General features: G+C 33.8%; 1 protein-coding gene across 3 annotated transcripts in view; it reads left to right on the forward strand.

Moving 5' to 3' along the window:
• COL11A1 (collagen type XI alpha 1 chain) overlaps positions 1 to 16,900 on the forward strand; it is a 131,537-nt gene that overhangs the window by 88,440 nt on the left and 26,197 nt on the right. For all 3 annotated transcript variants that reach the window (XM_042820216.1, XM_042820218.1, XM_042820217.1), the window contains 10 exons: positions 144 to 233; positions 512 to 565; positions 3,844 to 3,951; positions 5,082 to 5,189; positions 5,890 to 5,943; positions 9,330 to 9,383; positions 10,097 to 10,204; positions 12,026 to 12,079; positions 12,975 to 13,028; positions 13,132 to 13,185. In XM_042820216.1, coding sequence (XP_042676150.1) covers positions 144 to 233; positions 512 to 565; positions 3,844 to 3,951; positions 5,082 to 5,189; positions 5,890 to 5,943; positions 9,330 to 9,383; positions 10,097 to 10,204; positions 12,026 to 12,079; positions 12,975 to 13,028; positions 13,132 to 13,185 — 738 coding nt within the window. The remainder of the gene's footprint in view (positions 1 to 143; positions 234 to 511; positions 566 to 3,843; positions 3,952 to 5,081; positions 5,190 to 5,889; positions 5,944 to 9,329; positions 9,384 to 10,096; positions 10,205 to 12,025; positions 12,080 to 12,974; positions 13,029 to 13,131; positions 13,186 to 16,900) is intronic.

The following is a 16,900-nucleotide window of genomic DNA, read 5'->3' on the forward strand; positions in this document are numbered from 1 at the left end:
TATTAAAGATAAAAGAATTAGCAGATGAATAGCTGAGGACATAATCTTCTTTAAGACCTAGTATTTAATTTTCAGTACTCAGTTAATGACAAACAATCACATTTCAAACAATTCTGTTCAATCAAAATGTGATATATTTTAAGGGTGACCCAGGTCCTCAAGGTATTCCTGGGAAAGATGGACCAGCAGGACTTCGTGGTTTCCCTGGGGAAAGAGGCCTTCCAGGAGCGCAGGTACAATATCAAGCATCTACAAACACTTGACATGGTTTCTACATAAATGAAAACAATAGATGAATCCTCTTCATTCATACAACCTTCAGTTATGTCTAAAAATGAATGCAATAGGCGAAGACTCACCAAGTATCCATCATTAAGTACCACTGGCTATATAACCAGAAAGTAATCTATTTAGTTGTTTCTCTGGATTTTGGTGTTCTTCCTGTTATATGTGTTGCAAAAATAACTAGAATTTTCCATTGTAAGAGGTAAATATTTTTTTCATCTTTTAGGGTCCCGCTGGTCTAAAAGGAGGGGAAGGCCCACAAGGTCCACCTGGCCCTATTGTAAGTAAACATAATAATTGTGTGGAAGTATAAACAATATCACATGTGCTTAAGAACTTTCTCAAAGTATGAGAAACATAAAAAACATCTAGATTTGGAAAAAATATGTGTAATTGTAAACTTCCCATTGTAATCCATGGGAAAATAAATTATGCAAGAATGTAAGAATGACCTACTGAAAACTGTGTTATGAATCTTCAAAGAAATTACGCATAATGCAATTATTAGGAATTTTAGAACATGATGGGAAACCATCCATTACTTTCCTGACTTGGGTTTTATCATAATTCTTGTGTGAACCATACCTAGAGAAACATTGAAACTCTTGCAAATTATGTTTGCTTGACAGCTATGTAAAGTTCATTAGAATTTAACTACTTGTTACACAGTAACACTCCTTCTCTACTCTCTAGGCTCAACACGGGTGTAAATATATATTTGCCAACTTCTTGTGTTTTTGTTTTTTTTAAACTCTGTGATTATGACAGAGAGAAAAACAGATATGCACTTATTCCTCAAAAGCAGTAAATTGTTCTCCCTTAAGTAGTTTGAGCAGATTTTTTACTACACAGTACTGTGCTCATGGTTGTTTACATTTAGATTTTTGTTTCCTATTTCAGCTTTCACTCTTTACATCTCTGCTGCCTATTTCACTGCAGCTTGTGGTAGGAATCCACTGAAAGGTATTTGAAGTAGAATACCTACTTCAACTTGCCTGTTCTCTGTTATTTTTATGACAGTGATGCACTGGATGCCCACACTACATTCATCTCCAAATAGAAATTTAGATTTTGAAAAATGTAGATTTTGACAACTATCTTGTCAATGCAGTTATCCATAAATGTAATTCATTTCTGTGCAAATGAAGTGAAAAAAATGTCATCTCAGCTATTCCTGGTGGTCAAAAAAGTAACAGAGGAGCTGAAAGTCTATGTTTTTCAGTAAAAAAAGCTTTCATGTTTCCCTACACCTGATTCTGAGATTAGAATGCATTAAACAGGCAGAAAAAAAAAACCAACAACTTAGTATAAAAATTTGTGCTTCTGGATTATTTCTATATTATTGGACTCTAGATCTGCAACTGGAAAAGATCTACTGTAGAACACTAAGCTTTATTTCTTAATTTCTCAATTCCTGGTATGTGAATTCTTAAGTCTAATTATTAAAGTAGGAATGGAATGGAAGATAACAGGGAGAGTCAAGAAGGATTATCACTCCACTCCATATGAAGAAGCTGAACTTTTAGAAGAAAAGTTGAAACAAATATCAGGAAAGCATAGACCAAACTATTCTCTAAAGGCCATGTCATGATTTTCTGTTAGGGATTGCCCCAAGGCTGGGCTAACTACTCAAGCAGTTGGTTAGCTTAGGTGCAATGAAACCAGACAGTGCAAGCATATTTGACATTTCAGCACACTCCCCTTTCCCAGACAGGATATTCACACAGTAGATGTGCCAATACCATCACAGTTTCTTATAAATATGTGTCATGAAAGGCTGTGAGGGAAAAACATATAACCTGTTTCATAACAGTTGTCTATATTCTGATATACATATATTTGAATTTAAATTAAAATGCTCCATTTTTCTGCTTACAGGATGTATGTGATACTGTTTTAGTTCTACTACCCATGTTTTGGTTCAAATCCTGGAACTTTCTCAGAACTCGTGAATTGTATTCCTTTTATGTGAAAATAAATTAATAGAGAAATTCCAGGAGCTATTCTAATAATACTAGCTAATTTGAGTTCAGTGTCAGAGATTGAGGTTTATTCCAAAAGATATGGTTATCAGGAGTACAGTACCAACTGCTTCACATCGCAAATTCATTCCTTTTGAGACTGCATTTCCAGCTAAGTTAAATATAGAAAGAGTCAAGGAGGAAGCTCATACCTTGTTGCATATTGTTTTTCCAATTTCTTTTTTTTTTTTTTTTTTTTTTTTTTTTTGAGAAGTAAATGTAGTTGGAATTGCAGGCAAAGGGAAAGGGTTTAAAGGGGAAATATTTTTTTCTGACCATTTTAAGTTCACTGTAGTAAAAACAGGCCAGTTGAGGTAGAAACAGCACCAAGTTGACCTGAAAGTATTTCATAAGTCCAAAGTGGTGGTTTGCTTTTTTCCTATTTCATCTGTAATTACTAACTTCTTATCCTGAAAGTGTTTTCTAGTGAGTAAGAGGCACAGATGCCCCTAACGCCAAGTTTCAGTATATCTACAAGCGCCATGATTAAACCACAATAATTTTGTTGGTTTTTTTTCCTCAGCAGTTTATAGCAGACTGTGAAGATCAAATATTCCTAAAATATTTTTGCATCTGTTTTTAGCCAACAGACAGTACATGCAGAAGTGTAATTATAATGGGTTCTTCTTCTGCCAATTGTAATAGGAGGAGGACTCATGCCATTGGGTGATCTTCCTCCAGTTCCCCCCAGTACCAATTGCTTCTAACTAGCATATATAGTCAGTTATATGGTCTGTCTGGCTGGTACATAGATCTGTGAGCATACCAAACAAATGACTGCTCCAAGTACTGTGTGTGCCAACTATTGTGCTTAGAGGGATCTGGACAAAAGAAAGAGGTGCATGAATGCACTCCAGAGCAAGTTTTTCTGTTTTGTTTTGCTGTTAATGGTTTGTTTTTAACGGCTCTTTTGTCTGCTGTCTTTGCCTTAAGTTTGTTTTATTCCTTTCTCATACTACTAAATGTAGTGTAATGTGATGGGAGCTCTTTCTAATGTCAAACAGTCATTTTTCAGTATCCCATTTAGGGATAGGATGCCCAAATTGAACTCAAAATATGCCACCTGTAGGCTACCCAATTATCAGCATTGAGCTACCTGGAGCTACCTTCCTCTGTCTGTAGCATTTTTCATTTATGGAGATGTTCATTTGTTGAGCATTTTGTTAGCAATCAGTAAAAAATACTACTACAACCACATAATGTATATAAAAGCTATAATTACATATCTCTTCTCAGAAAGTCAGACAAAACAAAGTCACTAATGAGTTTATAGTCTGTATAAGAGAAATACAAAGCCTTCCATTCTGTTCTGCAGATGGTTTTGTTTTGTTTTGTTTTTTCCTGGTTGGTTTCTGTTTGTAAAGACAGAAAATGATATTAAAAAAAAAAAAAAAAAGAGAAAAGAAAATGCAAAGCAGGTACTACTCACTGAATAGTACAGGTATCTTCTCTGCTGGCCAAAGATGTGAAATGTTGACCAAGGTCATGAAATACACTGCTAAATCAGAATTCTCTTATAACATTTCTTTCTTTCTAGGGCTCACCAGGAGAACGTGGAGCAGCAGGCACTGCTGGTCCAATTGGTCTACCAGGTCGTCCTGGACCTCAGGGTCCTCCAGGCCCTGCAGGGGAGAAGGGTGCTCCTGTAAGTAACCACAGAGACACACAAAACTGTGACAACACAGAGTTTTCGTTTCAGAGTGTTACTTTTTACCATATTAATATTTGCCTACTAAATGTATGAAATTAATTAAATAGTAAAACATTTATTGCCATATCCTCTAACATCTAAGATATGTTAAGCTTGTTATTATCCCAACAGTGAGTAAGTAATATGCTCAAATCAGTCTTTCATTAAAATTTATATACAGACACTCTGCATTAAAGCACAAGCATATTTGTCCTCAGCTTCCATTACTACTTGGTATAAATTTCTGATATGTTTTCTAGCATTTATTGTTTCCTTCTGTTTTTTTTTAAATGTCTTGTTGTATTCATCCCTGATATATTATAATCATCTTATGCTGCTATTTTCATTTCTAATATTGTTTCTTTTGTAACAAAAAGTTTTTGCAACAAATATTTTAAATTATCTTGTTTCTCTTGTTGAATACATTGAGAGAATATTTCTGATAGTGTGAAACCACTTACAGTAATCTTAAGACATACACATTCATTTATATTATCATATACGAATGGATTTAATATGGCTTGGAGAAAAATCCAGATAATTTAAATTATTTATAAGTTCAGTTTTATAGACATTCAGGTAATATCATTTTCCTTTTGAAGACTTTTGTTACTTGAAATTTGTCATGAAAGAAATTATTTTTGAGATAAGGTTTTAGAGGACATGTATGTGTATTACAGTTGTAATCCTGCATGCGCTTACAGGTCTGAGTTAGGACAAGATATCTTTAAGTTTTAATCTGGAATTAATTTACCCATTTAGTAATCCAGTTGCTACAGTGGCATGCATAAACATTTTTTTTTTTTAACAGACTCATAGTAACAAGTAAGACCTTTGTATTTTCCATGATGATTCTGAATATTAGTGAACTCATTCTTTAGAAGTTGTAAGAGACTGGAGGGAAGTGAGGAGTGCAGCATTGAATTCACTCCCGCTTCCACTTGCATAGAAGACCTAGTGCTGTCTTAGAACACCTTTGGGTGCATTTGGGACTGTGTTGCTGTATAGCTAATATAATTACCTGCACTGAAAGCTTAATTAAACTCCTTTGATAATGTGCATCACTTCCTTTTCTTCAAAACCAGGGTGAAAAAGGTCCTCAAGGTCCAGCTGGACGTGATGGAGTACAAGGTCCTGTAGGACTTCCTGGTCCTGCTGGTCCAAGTGGTTCTCCTGGAGAAGATGGTGACAAGGTGAATAGTAATTTAGAATCATTGGTAATAGGTTGAGAGTGTCAGAAAAATATGTTAGCAGCAGAGATATTCTGTTAACTTTTGGCAGAATTCAGGACACAGCATCTTTTAGGATCATTTGTATTAAATACGGCAGTGTTCTGTTAGTCAGCATTGTATAAAGGTAAAGACTTTGAGGTTTGTTTTTATAATGCATGAGTGTGATTTTCCCCACAGAGTGTATTTTCTGTGATTTAACTTAATTTTATTATTGTTATTGTATAAGGTAAGGTTTTCTGACATGTTTTCCTAGCAATTTGAATCATACTGAAATTTTGAAATATTGTACACTGCACTGAGAAAAAAGTATTTGGTCACATACAGTTAAGCAAGTCTGTAAATCACAATACTTTTGTTACAAGTTCATACCAAGGGTGACAAGAGGAACACAATCTCCTTTGTTTAGACCTGAGTACCACTCTTACTTCAAAGCCAGGTCTTTGGGGCCTTTGCAGTAGAACAGTCAATAGCCAGATTAAAATGACACACTATTGATTGATGCAGAATTGCCTCCTTTAGGCCTTCACGGTTGAAATTGCAACATAAAACACAGAATAATCATATCAAACGGAACATTTAAAGGTACTGTGATATTGGAGTCAGCTAAGTGTGAAGGAGACCATTCTAAACAAGAACTTTAACTTCTAACTTTCAATTACAGGGTGAAATTGGTGAACCGGGTCAAAAAGGTAGTAAAGGTGACAAAGGAGAAAACGTGAGTAGCAAAGTCCTTTGCCCATTTCATTCTTCATAAATAAAAGGTGTTCGTGCATAAACTACTCATATAGTGTTGCTACCTTAGTGAATAGAAACAAAGAACTATTTCAAAAATGTTTCTTCAAAATAATATTGAGTTTTAACACTGTTATTAGAAATACTAAATAAAAATGCATTGTGTTTGTTAGGTTCCTAGAGCTTCCAGAATCATTAAAAAGTAAACGGATAAATTTAATTCCTAAGCATCCTCCCAGTATCATTTTAATTTGTTCACTTTGTACTGGGAGAGATCAAGAATATGAACACATTATCTTACTGTGTTTACATCAACTGTCTGGATTGTGTGAACACACCCAACTTTGTCTTTTCAGCCATAACAGTAAAGAATACAACAACTTAATAGAAAATCTACTAATACAGCTAATTTTTTAAAAAGAGTATCTAATTATTGGAGAGTGAACTTAACTTATTCAGTATTTCAGAACAGTAAAGACTCCACATGCCATGCCTTAAACAAATTTTCAAATATCAATAGGCACAGTAGTGAATTTGGGACTAATTAGGCTTCTAATAACTTAATTTGAGCTGGTTTTGGATTTCAAAATCACTGCTGCAGTTCAAGCATTTCCTCCTTCAAGCTTTTCCCACTTTAAAATTCAAAACGAATCAAATTAGGATTTTGTTTTGTTTCTTAGCCAAAAATTCAGTCTTCTATTTCACCGGTTTTCAGGTAGAAAAACTCAGAACACAACGTAGAATTATTCACAACTAAGCACATTTGCTATCTTGAAAACACTCTGCTTGTTATAACTATATATGCAGTATCATAGAAGTAGATTACTTTCGAAATCCACAGCAAATTTATGGCTTCCATAAAATCAGATGATATTTTATGGGAAGATGTAAACAACTTCAAGCAATTTAGTTTTATTATATTTTTATAGAAAAAAATGTGGAGATAAAATGTCAAGAAAATGGCAAGGGTTTTCTACTTTTGTTCATTTCTAAAGATAAGGCTGTCTTTTTCAATTATTTATGTGAGAAAGAAAGACTTCTGCAGTTTTCAGTGCTGAGTATGTATTTTTCACAATTCCATTGCATTAGATCATATCACAAGTGCTATAATAAACTACTTGCAATGCCCTATTTACACAAGGAATGCAATATTATACATATGAATGCACTTCTATTATAAAACCCATTTATTCATAAAACCTACATCTAACCAAGCTGTTTGGAAAACCCTGCTTCTGAACTAAAATTACTCTTGCATAATCTAAGCTGTTTTAGTTTTGATTAACTTGGTAAAATTAATTTATCAAATGAAAGCATTTAAAATAATCATTTTCAAAATGACTGACTTCTCAGTTAACTGAAAATCAATTTTCGTTTATTTATTTTTGCAGTGGTAAACCAGCTGTGGAGTACAAAGTTATGTATTCTGTTCCTCTTTGTCCCCCTAAAGAGATCCATTACAATACAGGCTCTGCATAAATATAAAAATATTATAAATAGAAAAATATTTAAAGGAGAGAGCAGAGGAAGCATATGAAACAGGTCATGGCCAAGTTCCACTTGAACTCTGCACGTATCACATGCATATCTTTCTGTTCTTACCTTTGACTTTCTTCTTCATCAAGATGTTCATCAGAGAAATCAGAAAAAATATATGCTGGAGTTTTGTATTTCAGACCATTTTAGCTTGGCTAGTTATACTGAGCATTAGACTGTGACCAGTGTTTCCATAGTGAATACTAATGTATTTGAACTCATTTTCACACACCTGCTTTACAAATAAGGTGTCTGCAGTATAATCATTTGAGAATGTATCATGTACATTCTCAATCTCAAGGTGTAAGGCATTAGTAAATACTGTATGTTTTCCATGAAATACACTATCCACTGTTAGAGTCTGCTCATTTGAAGGCATGCATTTTACTCTGTTTGGAGTCCTATGTATTGAAACCTATTTGCCCTCAGTTGCACTCATTCAACCCTGACGATTTCAGAATTTATTTCAAACCTACTTTCCTTTCAACATGCTGACAGATGTATATGGGGCAGAGGAAAGGCCTTTTTAGTCACCTCTGAAAGATTCTGAAGAGAAAGTAAGTACGCAGTTCTGAAATCACTGGACATTAGGGGTAGATTTTTACAGTATCTGCACACCCATAAAATCCTCAGTGGTTATTTGCTCATCACAGCAAGGACACTGACAAGGAAAAATTGCTCCCTTTTTCTTGTTTAAGATGAGCTTGAAATATCTTCAGTTCCCTTTCTGAAACTAATAAAAATTTAAGCTTGAAGTTTAACTGTACTACACCTAACAAAAAATATAGTATGTTTTCATATTCAATTAGGGATAACACAAATTTATTGTTAATGCAATAGAAAAGGGTATCTGGATGAACCAAATAATTTTTAATTAGTCAGTATCAAAGTACTTTCAAACAACACGTCACATCAAAATGAACATTTTAATGAGATTAAAAATATGTAAGTTTTGTTCTGGGCCCTGTAAAAAGAAGGAAAAAGCAGAGGCATCCTGCAATGTGTAGAAGACGGGCATTCCAATACTGTTTTTAAATTCATACATGCTATTTCCCTTTCTCATGGCAATCCTTCCAATCTACAAGAGCATTCCTAGGAGTGCTTTAATTTAGATTTTTCACAATAGAGTCAAGAGAGCTTTGCTTCTCGTATTGACATCATACATGCCATTGTTTCATAGAGTAAAAGGAAAAAAAGGTCATTAGAAAAGAGAAGAAAAATATTGTTTAAAATTTCCAGCTACCTAGAAAATAAGATGTTCTAAGATACACACAGAACCCAAAGAAAGAAATAATTTGCAAGACTTAAGTTCCTTTTCCCATAAAGGGTGCAATATTTTAACTGTAGCCTTAGCAAGGTATTCAAACAAATTCAAGCACACTTCTGCACTGAATTAGATTTTTCAAGCCAGAAACTGCAGAAAACTTCTTTGTCATCAGAAATGACAGGCTAGAATTCAACCCATGCAGAGTGTAAATTGTTAGGTGATTGCTTAATTCTCATTAAAAGGCCTGATATTTTTAATTTAAAAAAAAAAAAAGTTTCCATCTTGCTTCATGCTTGCACAGGAGTTATTTTAAATTTTCTGAAACCATTACAAATGTAAGCACTTTCAATAAATGCCAGTTTAAGGTTTATTATGGACATGCAAATCTGAGTTTTAAGAGCTGAACAAACTGCTTATTTGTTATGAATGGAAAGGTCTTATGAATAATATTACATTCTCCATGGAGAAATGTAAAAACAATAGCATTTGATCATGCAAATATATTTGCTGTTTATCTCATTCCAGATGCCAGAGTACTCACTCTTCCTTTTCAATGCTTGTTGCAGGGTCCTCCAGGTCCACCAGGTCTCCAGGGTCCTGTTGGTGCTCCTGGCATAGCTGTAAGTAGCTTATTCAGAGCAAATCACAATGTTGCTAAAAATCATTTCATGCTTCATAGTTCTTAGAAGTACATGGTAATTTGTGCTACTTATTCAGGAACAGATTTCAGATTACTAATAACAGTTGTGTCATTGTGCCCTTAAATTCAGTTGTTCATTATAAATGAGGCTGTACTGCTATTATTTATTAAAATTTCATTATTAAAAATGAAATATTATAAGCAGTGAACAGAGACCATCCCTTCAGACAACTTGTCTGATATTTTTTTTTATCACTCAGTGTTCAAATCAGTTTGATACTAAATGCAGTTAAAAGAGATGGTCTTTTTAAAATTCACCTAGTACAAAGTTGTGGGTTTATTTTCAAAAGTTATGAATTTTTTAGGAGTAAGTATTGGTCAGACTGTGTGTTACTCATATATTACTAATATGCAGGTATTCAACAGCTAGAATGTTTACACAGTTTATGAAAGAGAATAGGTGTTCAGGGAAAATTAATGTGAGGCTTGTATTGTTTAATCTGCTTTAAACCAGGACACAGTCTGATGTTCCATTTGTTTAACAGATTTCATTCATCAGGTTGGTATATACATTTGTGATGACATTAGAGCTAATTCTGAGCCCTCTTCCAGTTGTTTGTCCAGTGTGTTATCACAAGAGCTTCTTCTGTTTTCAGACCTGTGATGTTTTTGTTTCTTGCTCTTTCCAAATAGGGAGGTGATGGGGAGCCAGGTCCAAGAGGTCAGCAAGGAATGTTTGGGCAAAAAGGTGATGAAGGTCCTCGAGGTTTCCCTGGCCCTCCAGGCCCCATTGGCTTACAGGTAAATTCATGTACTGTTTTACCCTCTACTTATAAAGCGTCACTGAGAAATCAGGAGATTGTTTTATTCAGGAATGCAGTTCTCATAGCAACAATGAGCTGCTGGGATTAAGAGCTTTCACTTTCATGTATCTAATATTCCATGGTAAGTATATTGCACTTACTTCAATTAGATTGTAGTAATAGTACTTAAAGTGGATATTACATAAAAATAATTTTGTTTTTAAAGGTAATAATGGTGAATTTTGAATACTTATTAACTGTGAATTTCCTTAATATATAAAATATTACATTTAAGATTATGTTTCTTTAATAAAGGGCTTTCTAATAAAGCAAGCTGAAAATCAAGAAAATTTGAAAATCTATGTGCATATTTAAGCGATCTCATGATCATTTTATGGCAATTTTACTTAAATATTGAAATATAAAATGACAAACCACTACTTCTTGCCAAAAGGAACTGCCATGTCCAATGATGTATGAAATACCATATCATTAAATCAGTAAGAAATTTTCTGCATTAGAATAAGTGTTCAGTAAATGGCTTTTGAGAATTTTTGAAGACAGAAATATCAAGAAAATGTTTAATTACCTTTGAAGTTTCATAAATCCATCCTCTGCAAACTGTACAAATTGTGCTTTAAATTTAATATTTATATTAACATTAGCAAAATCAGGGTCTGAGATTATAACTTTTAAAACAAGCAAAAGGACTATAAAAAAACACAACTGTGTTGTTTAATAGTTGATTATTTAATAGTAAATAGGCTTTTACAATAACCATACTCACTGATATGTCAGCCAAGTTTTCACCATAGTAGATAATTGAAACTTACATTATTTTAGAAAAGGTACACCTCTGAATTTTGATGAGCCTTTCTACAGTTCAGATTGTGTCAAAGTAGGAGGACAGCTGACAAATATATATAGTGTTGATACGCTGATACTTCATAATTTTCATACAGTTCTGTAGCAAAGACAATAAATTACGTTTTCCAATCTGGTAGTAATAATTTGATACATTAAAAATAGCAGAACACTGGAGATGAAACTTGGAACCAGATCTTAATGTAATATCAATATTGTAATGTTATTGACTCCAGATTCAGGGTAATCTGCACGATACAGAAGCCAAAATTTTATCCTGCATTTAGAAATGCCAACTTAGGAGTGATATTGTTTCTAGGTGGGATAACTATACTAGAATCAGTACTAGCATCACCTTCATTTTCCTTCTCTTGATGTTTGTTACTAGACAAACTTGGACACTTTCTTTGTAAGAAAGTTTGCATTAAAGCAGTGCAGTGCCTCTCAGCAGGATTCATTACCTCCACTGGACACCTTGCTAATGCAGTTTTACAGCTTCCAGTACTGAGGTAGTTTAGACATTTTTGCATGCCACTTCACTGTGCTGCCTCGATCATGTTTTGTTGACATATATATGTCATAAATCATATTGCCCAAACACACACATGGGGTTTGGATAATGATGGCAATATTCCTGAATTCAGCCACCCTAGATAGCATTTGTGTATAAATAATAATATTAATTATTATTATTTTCTGTCTCACCTTGTTTAAACAGTTCAGGACTACATATGCATTTGCTGTAACATGAAAAGCTCCTTTTATGTATTGATTTATTTATTGTAATTAAATTTTGGTGTTTTGTTCCTTTCCTTGTCCTCTCTCCCCTCCACCTGCCCCTGCCCAAGTTTCACATGTGGATCTGATTTCTATTTTTTCATATTGATTTATATCTCATTATTGCAGATACTCTACTAACAGTTGTTTGGTTTTTTTTTTCTTCCTTGATTTTTAGGGTTTGCCTGGCCCACCAGGTGAAAAAGGTGAAAATGGCGATGTGGGCCCAATGGTGAGTTTTCTTCCCCACTAGTCATTCTCACAATAAATATTATCCATGTATTACTGTCTTTTCTCAGAAACTCACCATTTGATAAGCTACTCCTGAATTCTTTACCTGACCATGAAACTTTTTTGTGTATTGTGAGCTATCTCTGGAATTTATTTTGCATTCCTGAATCCATCTCCTCATCTTTAAGATGAAGATTTATGTAAGAAAATACTTAGAAGTAGCTACGCGTGTCTGACAGGACAAGGTAAAAAGAGTCAGGAATGAAGAAGAATAAGGAGAGACTACTGCACTGGAGAATTCAGAGCTGCTATTCCGAAATAGCAACTCCAGGGCACTGTTACTATACCATCAAGGATCAGTTGCACTTTTTCCATGGGATTGTAATTGCAGGCTAATACTATTTTGCTATGTCTACATTGTTTCTCGGGGTGATCTTGAGTCTATATTTGTTGAAGTGCAGTGATGCCTCTGGGCTGGTCCTGACTGAGATGCAAGCTGTCTACCTAACGCACATGCATCCAACAATTGCCAGCCTTTTTTATTGTTGTCCATCTGTAGTCACCATGGTGCAGTACCATCACATGGCTGTTAACAGACAGATAAGCTACTCTGGGGCCCTTGCACAGAAGAAAGTGTGTATAGGTAAACTGCAGGAAAAATGCAATTCAGGAAACCAGTCTTCATGAGTCCTAATCAGGTCATTTTCAACTCAGGTACCATATAGCTTGGATCCCTCCTGAACTCATGCATTGGAAGCAATTCAGCCCTGCTGTAGAACACTGAAGACTAAAATTCCTCTAAAGGTTGAGGATATTGTTTCTAACTGGCAAACAACAACAAAGAACTATTTATCTTACCTTTTTTTTAAATATACCAAATTGTCTTTTTGATACAGGGTCCACCTGGTCCTCCAGGTCCAAGAGGTCCACAAGGTCCTAATGGAGCTGATGTAAGAACTTTTCTTTCTCTTAACATTGCTTTTGAAATTCAGTAATAAGCAGTATATTGGGGATAACTGTATTTGGAATAACTATCATCTTGTGTCATCGCAGGGTCCTCAAGGTCCCCCAGGCTCAATCGGCTCTGTTGGAGGTGTTGGGGAAAAGGTGAGAATATTGAAAATATCATTTCTAAAAAGAGAAAACATTGAAACTGGAATATACATTTTGTTTCTTCTTTGGTGCTACACAGATATATTACAGTTCCCAAATAGCCTTCATTGACTTAATAATTATTAATAGTGATCAAGCTATCTAGTTATACTTCTAATAGCAGAATTACTGTTTGTTTCTTTTCTTTAATGTTTTACATCACAGAAGTATGAAAGAGTCGAGAAAGAGTCGAGGAGAAGAGTAAGCCTTATCAGTGCTTAATAAGCAAGGCTGTAGTGATTTCCTCAGTTTCACAGTTTGATGTTTACAGTAACATGATTGGATTCAACAGTATATTTCATTTTATACAGGTTTACCTTAGAATACCATAAATCTTTCTATCTGGAATGTTAAGAATATAAGCTATTATCTAATGTATCAATGGTAGACTAATGTGTCAGATGTGAAACAGAAATGAAATATCAATACATATTTATTTCTCATATAAATATATACAATTCCAATGAAGTCAAAGGCCAGAGAATGATTTATCATTGTTGAAAACTTGACTTAGGACTGATACTCGTTAGTCAAAATTATTTTCATTGCTATTTTTAGTTCTTTATTCAGAAAATTTGCTAGCAGATATGTTTTTATTTTTTAAAAAAATTCTGTATCTTAACCTAAGAAAGTTGCAAAATAACTTTTTTATTCTTTTTCTTTGTTTTATTTTGTTATGTATTTGAATCACCAGAGTAAACTATTTTAAAATGCAGAGCAAGCACAAAATTCAAAAGAGATTCTCTTGAAATTACTACTTTCATATTTATTTTAACAATTTAGACAACAAATTTCAGTCCCATCCTGGGTGAAACCATAAAGCATTTCCTTGTAATGCTACAGATTAAATATAATTTTTTTTCTTTAAATCTGGGTCAGGCATTTGGAAAGCAGATTTTGAAAGCTATATAAGGGGAAGGAAAAAAAAATGGAAACATATACAGTCTCCCCTATAGGTAATTTGTTGAAAAACTATGTAGATTGATCCTGAGCATTTGAATATTTCCCACAGTATATCATATACATTCAATAAAATTCATGTCAATGAATCCTAGAAATGGCATTCCTGGAAATGCCAATATTGACAGTTGTCAGTTCTGGAAAAAATATGGTATTTCTTCCAAGTATTGGTAACATTTCAGAATGTGAAGCAAGTCTTACCTTTTCTTTCTGTCCATCAGATAATTAAATGCACAGGTACTTTCTCATCTTCCTCGTACACCATCACTGAAATTCTTTACTTCAGAAGTCTTAAATTCTGCTACCTTTCATTTATCTTCACACTGTTTGACACAGTGTACCAATACTGTAATTTTACATACCAATCTATCAGATCTATGAATTTAGAAAGAATGACATAAGTATCAAGTTAATAAAAATCATTTCATGATCCTTTTCTCAATTACTGTCCAGAAGCATGTGATTCTGCTTCATAGAAAGGTATTCTTTCTTTTCATAAGATAAGGTAATTGTCATTATTTTTCCAGGATCCTTTTTATGACTAATACTAAAAATCATGAATATCTGCAGTTTGTTGTAGAAACTTCTAATTCTTCTGTGATAACAAGATATTTCACAGGATAATCTTCTGTATTATTCGTATCTACACTAAAATTGTCCAGCTTTTTCATTAAAATGACTATCGCCCAGTAGAAATGGCATTCTTATGTCTTCTATCTTTTTTACTAGTAATTGCATGAAAAAGAATAAATATTATGCCCTCCTGCTTGTCTGCATTATTAACAGTGTGTTGTCTCTAATTCCCAAGCTTGTGACTTTGTTCTTCCAGCCTACCTTTAAAGAGTGCTTTACAACTTAAAGAGCTGCAGGATTTGTTATTCTCTCAGGAAAGAGTACCAAATATGTGCTTTATTGCAAGCACTGGTAGAGATGGGACATAAGTTGATCTAATGGAAAAAAAAAGTCTGTATATCAGTGAAATACAAGCAAAAAAAAAAAAAAAAAAAAAAAAAGCAAAGAAAAATTATTCAGTGTCCACTGAAGTACTGAGAAAAAATGTTTATTGTGAGAACATTACATCCAGGGTTGAAACTTGCTACTTTAAAAACAATCTTGTGTAATATAGTGTTCTATTAAAGTCAGTAGGAATTTGGACGTAGGTTTCAATCACATCTTTAATTGCTATTGTTTCACAGTCAAATTATATTCCAGTCATTCTAATTACATTCAAGTCATTCTGTAAAGACACTGACTTGACAACTCCTTACTCCTCTCCTCCCTGCTATTCTTCCATGTGATTTAGAATCCCCACAAGCAGACCACTAAATTTAATTTGAGAACATGATAATTCAGACAGTGTATCACTGCTTGTCATTTTAATTTCCTCTTGCTTATTTCCTGTATTGTCTGTGTTCATACAGAGAAGCTTCCCAGTACATTATTTTGGAGATTTTATTTCTTCTAATTACTTCCCCCCCCTTCTTAAATTTTATCATGTGACTGATATCTCTTCTTAGTTAGGACACCTTCCTTTTTAATTTGAGTTCCATTTAATGAGTTCTGCAAATTTAGAAATAATAAAAGAGTTGTTTTGTCAGGAGGATTTTGTTTTTATGAGTCATTCATATCACATGGTGTTCCTACAATAGGAGGACTGTTCAGGCTTCTAAACAAAACATACCTATTCTTCCTTTTCCCGCATACTTTTTTTCCCAATGCTTTTCCTATTACGTCAGTATGCTTTGGCCTCTGCATCCCTTCCAGGAAAGAGCTATGCTGTAGATAACACTATGCAGTGTTGACAGTAGAATGTGGAAAAAATATTTTGGCATTCTGTGTCACTGTTGAGTAGCAAAATATATTTGCTCATTTTCGTATTTGAATGGATGAATTAGAAGGAGGTATTTTGATATTTGACAAAATTACCAACAATTTTTGTCACATGTAGTGCAATGTATGTTTAACTATCTTGTTGGTTCCTCTGTTGTCCATACAAAATTCTAAATGTTCAGAAACAGTACAAATGTGCATGTAGCCTTGCATTATAAATGCCTGTATCCATAGAATAGTCTAGAAGTCTTGTGACTTACACTCTTACACTCAACCAAAACCAGTTAAAACCAGCTTTCACCCTAAGATTTATTTTCTTTTTTCAGCTTTTGCTTTAGAAAAACGAGAAATAGAAAAAATACCAGCTCATGTTGACCATTTGATATCAAAGGCCTTACGTGCTGATATTCTAAATCTCCAGTAAATTGCTCAAAACTTTCAAAACTGGGCCTTAGATGTGTAGGTCAGTTGAAAACAAAATTACTCTTTGAAAAAAAATATGTATGCATATTGATTGCTTCTTTCCACTTAATTTCACTAAAAAATTGTAGATTAAGAGCTTGTAACAGACACAGAAAACAGAAAAAGTAACATTAGTGCTGTGCTTCTCTTTGACAAAACCTAATAAAAATAAGTTCAGACTTATAGTGTTTAAGTTAATCTGTGATAACTGTGTTGGGTACTCTGTCTTCTTACAAACCTCTCCCACTTTCATTTGTACATACACACATATCTGTTCAGTCGTTAAGATAATTAAGATGGTTGTGACAATTTATGTAACCTGAATATCTATCCTTGCAACATCTTAGTTTTAATGTTTTTGCATGACCTACTCCTTCCTTCCTTCCTTCCTTCCTTCCTTCCTTCCTTCCTTCCTTCC

This window comes from Centrocercus urophasianus, unplaced genomic scaffold (genome assembly GCF_019232065.1).
Source record: "Centrocercus urophasianus isolate 14NV4802_14NV808 unplaced genomic scaffold, USGS_Curo_1.0 seq_18, whole genome shotgun sequence".
In the NCBI taxonomy this organism is placed as follows: Eukaryota; Metazoa; Chordata; class Aves; order Galliformes; family Phasianidae; genus Centrocercus; species Centrocercus urophasianus.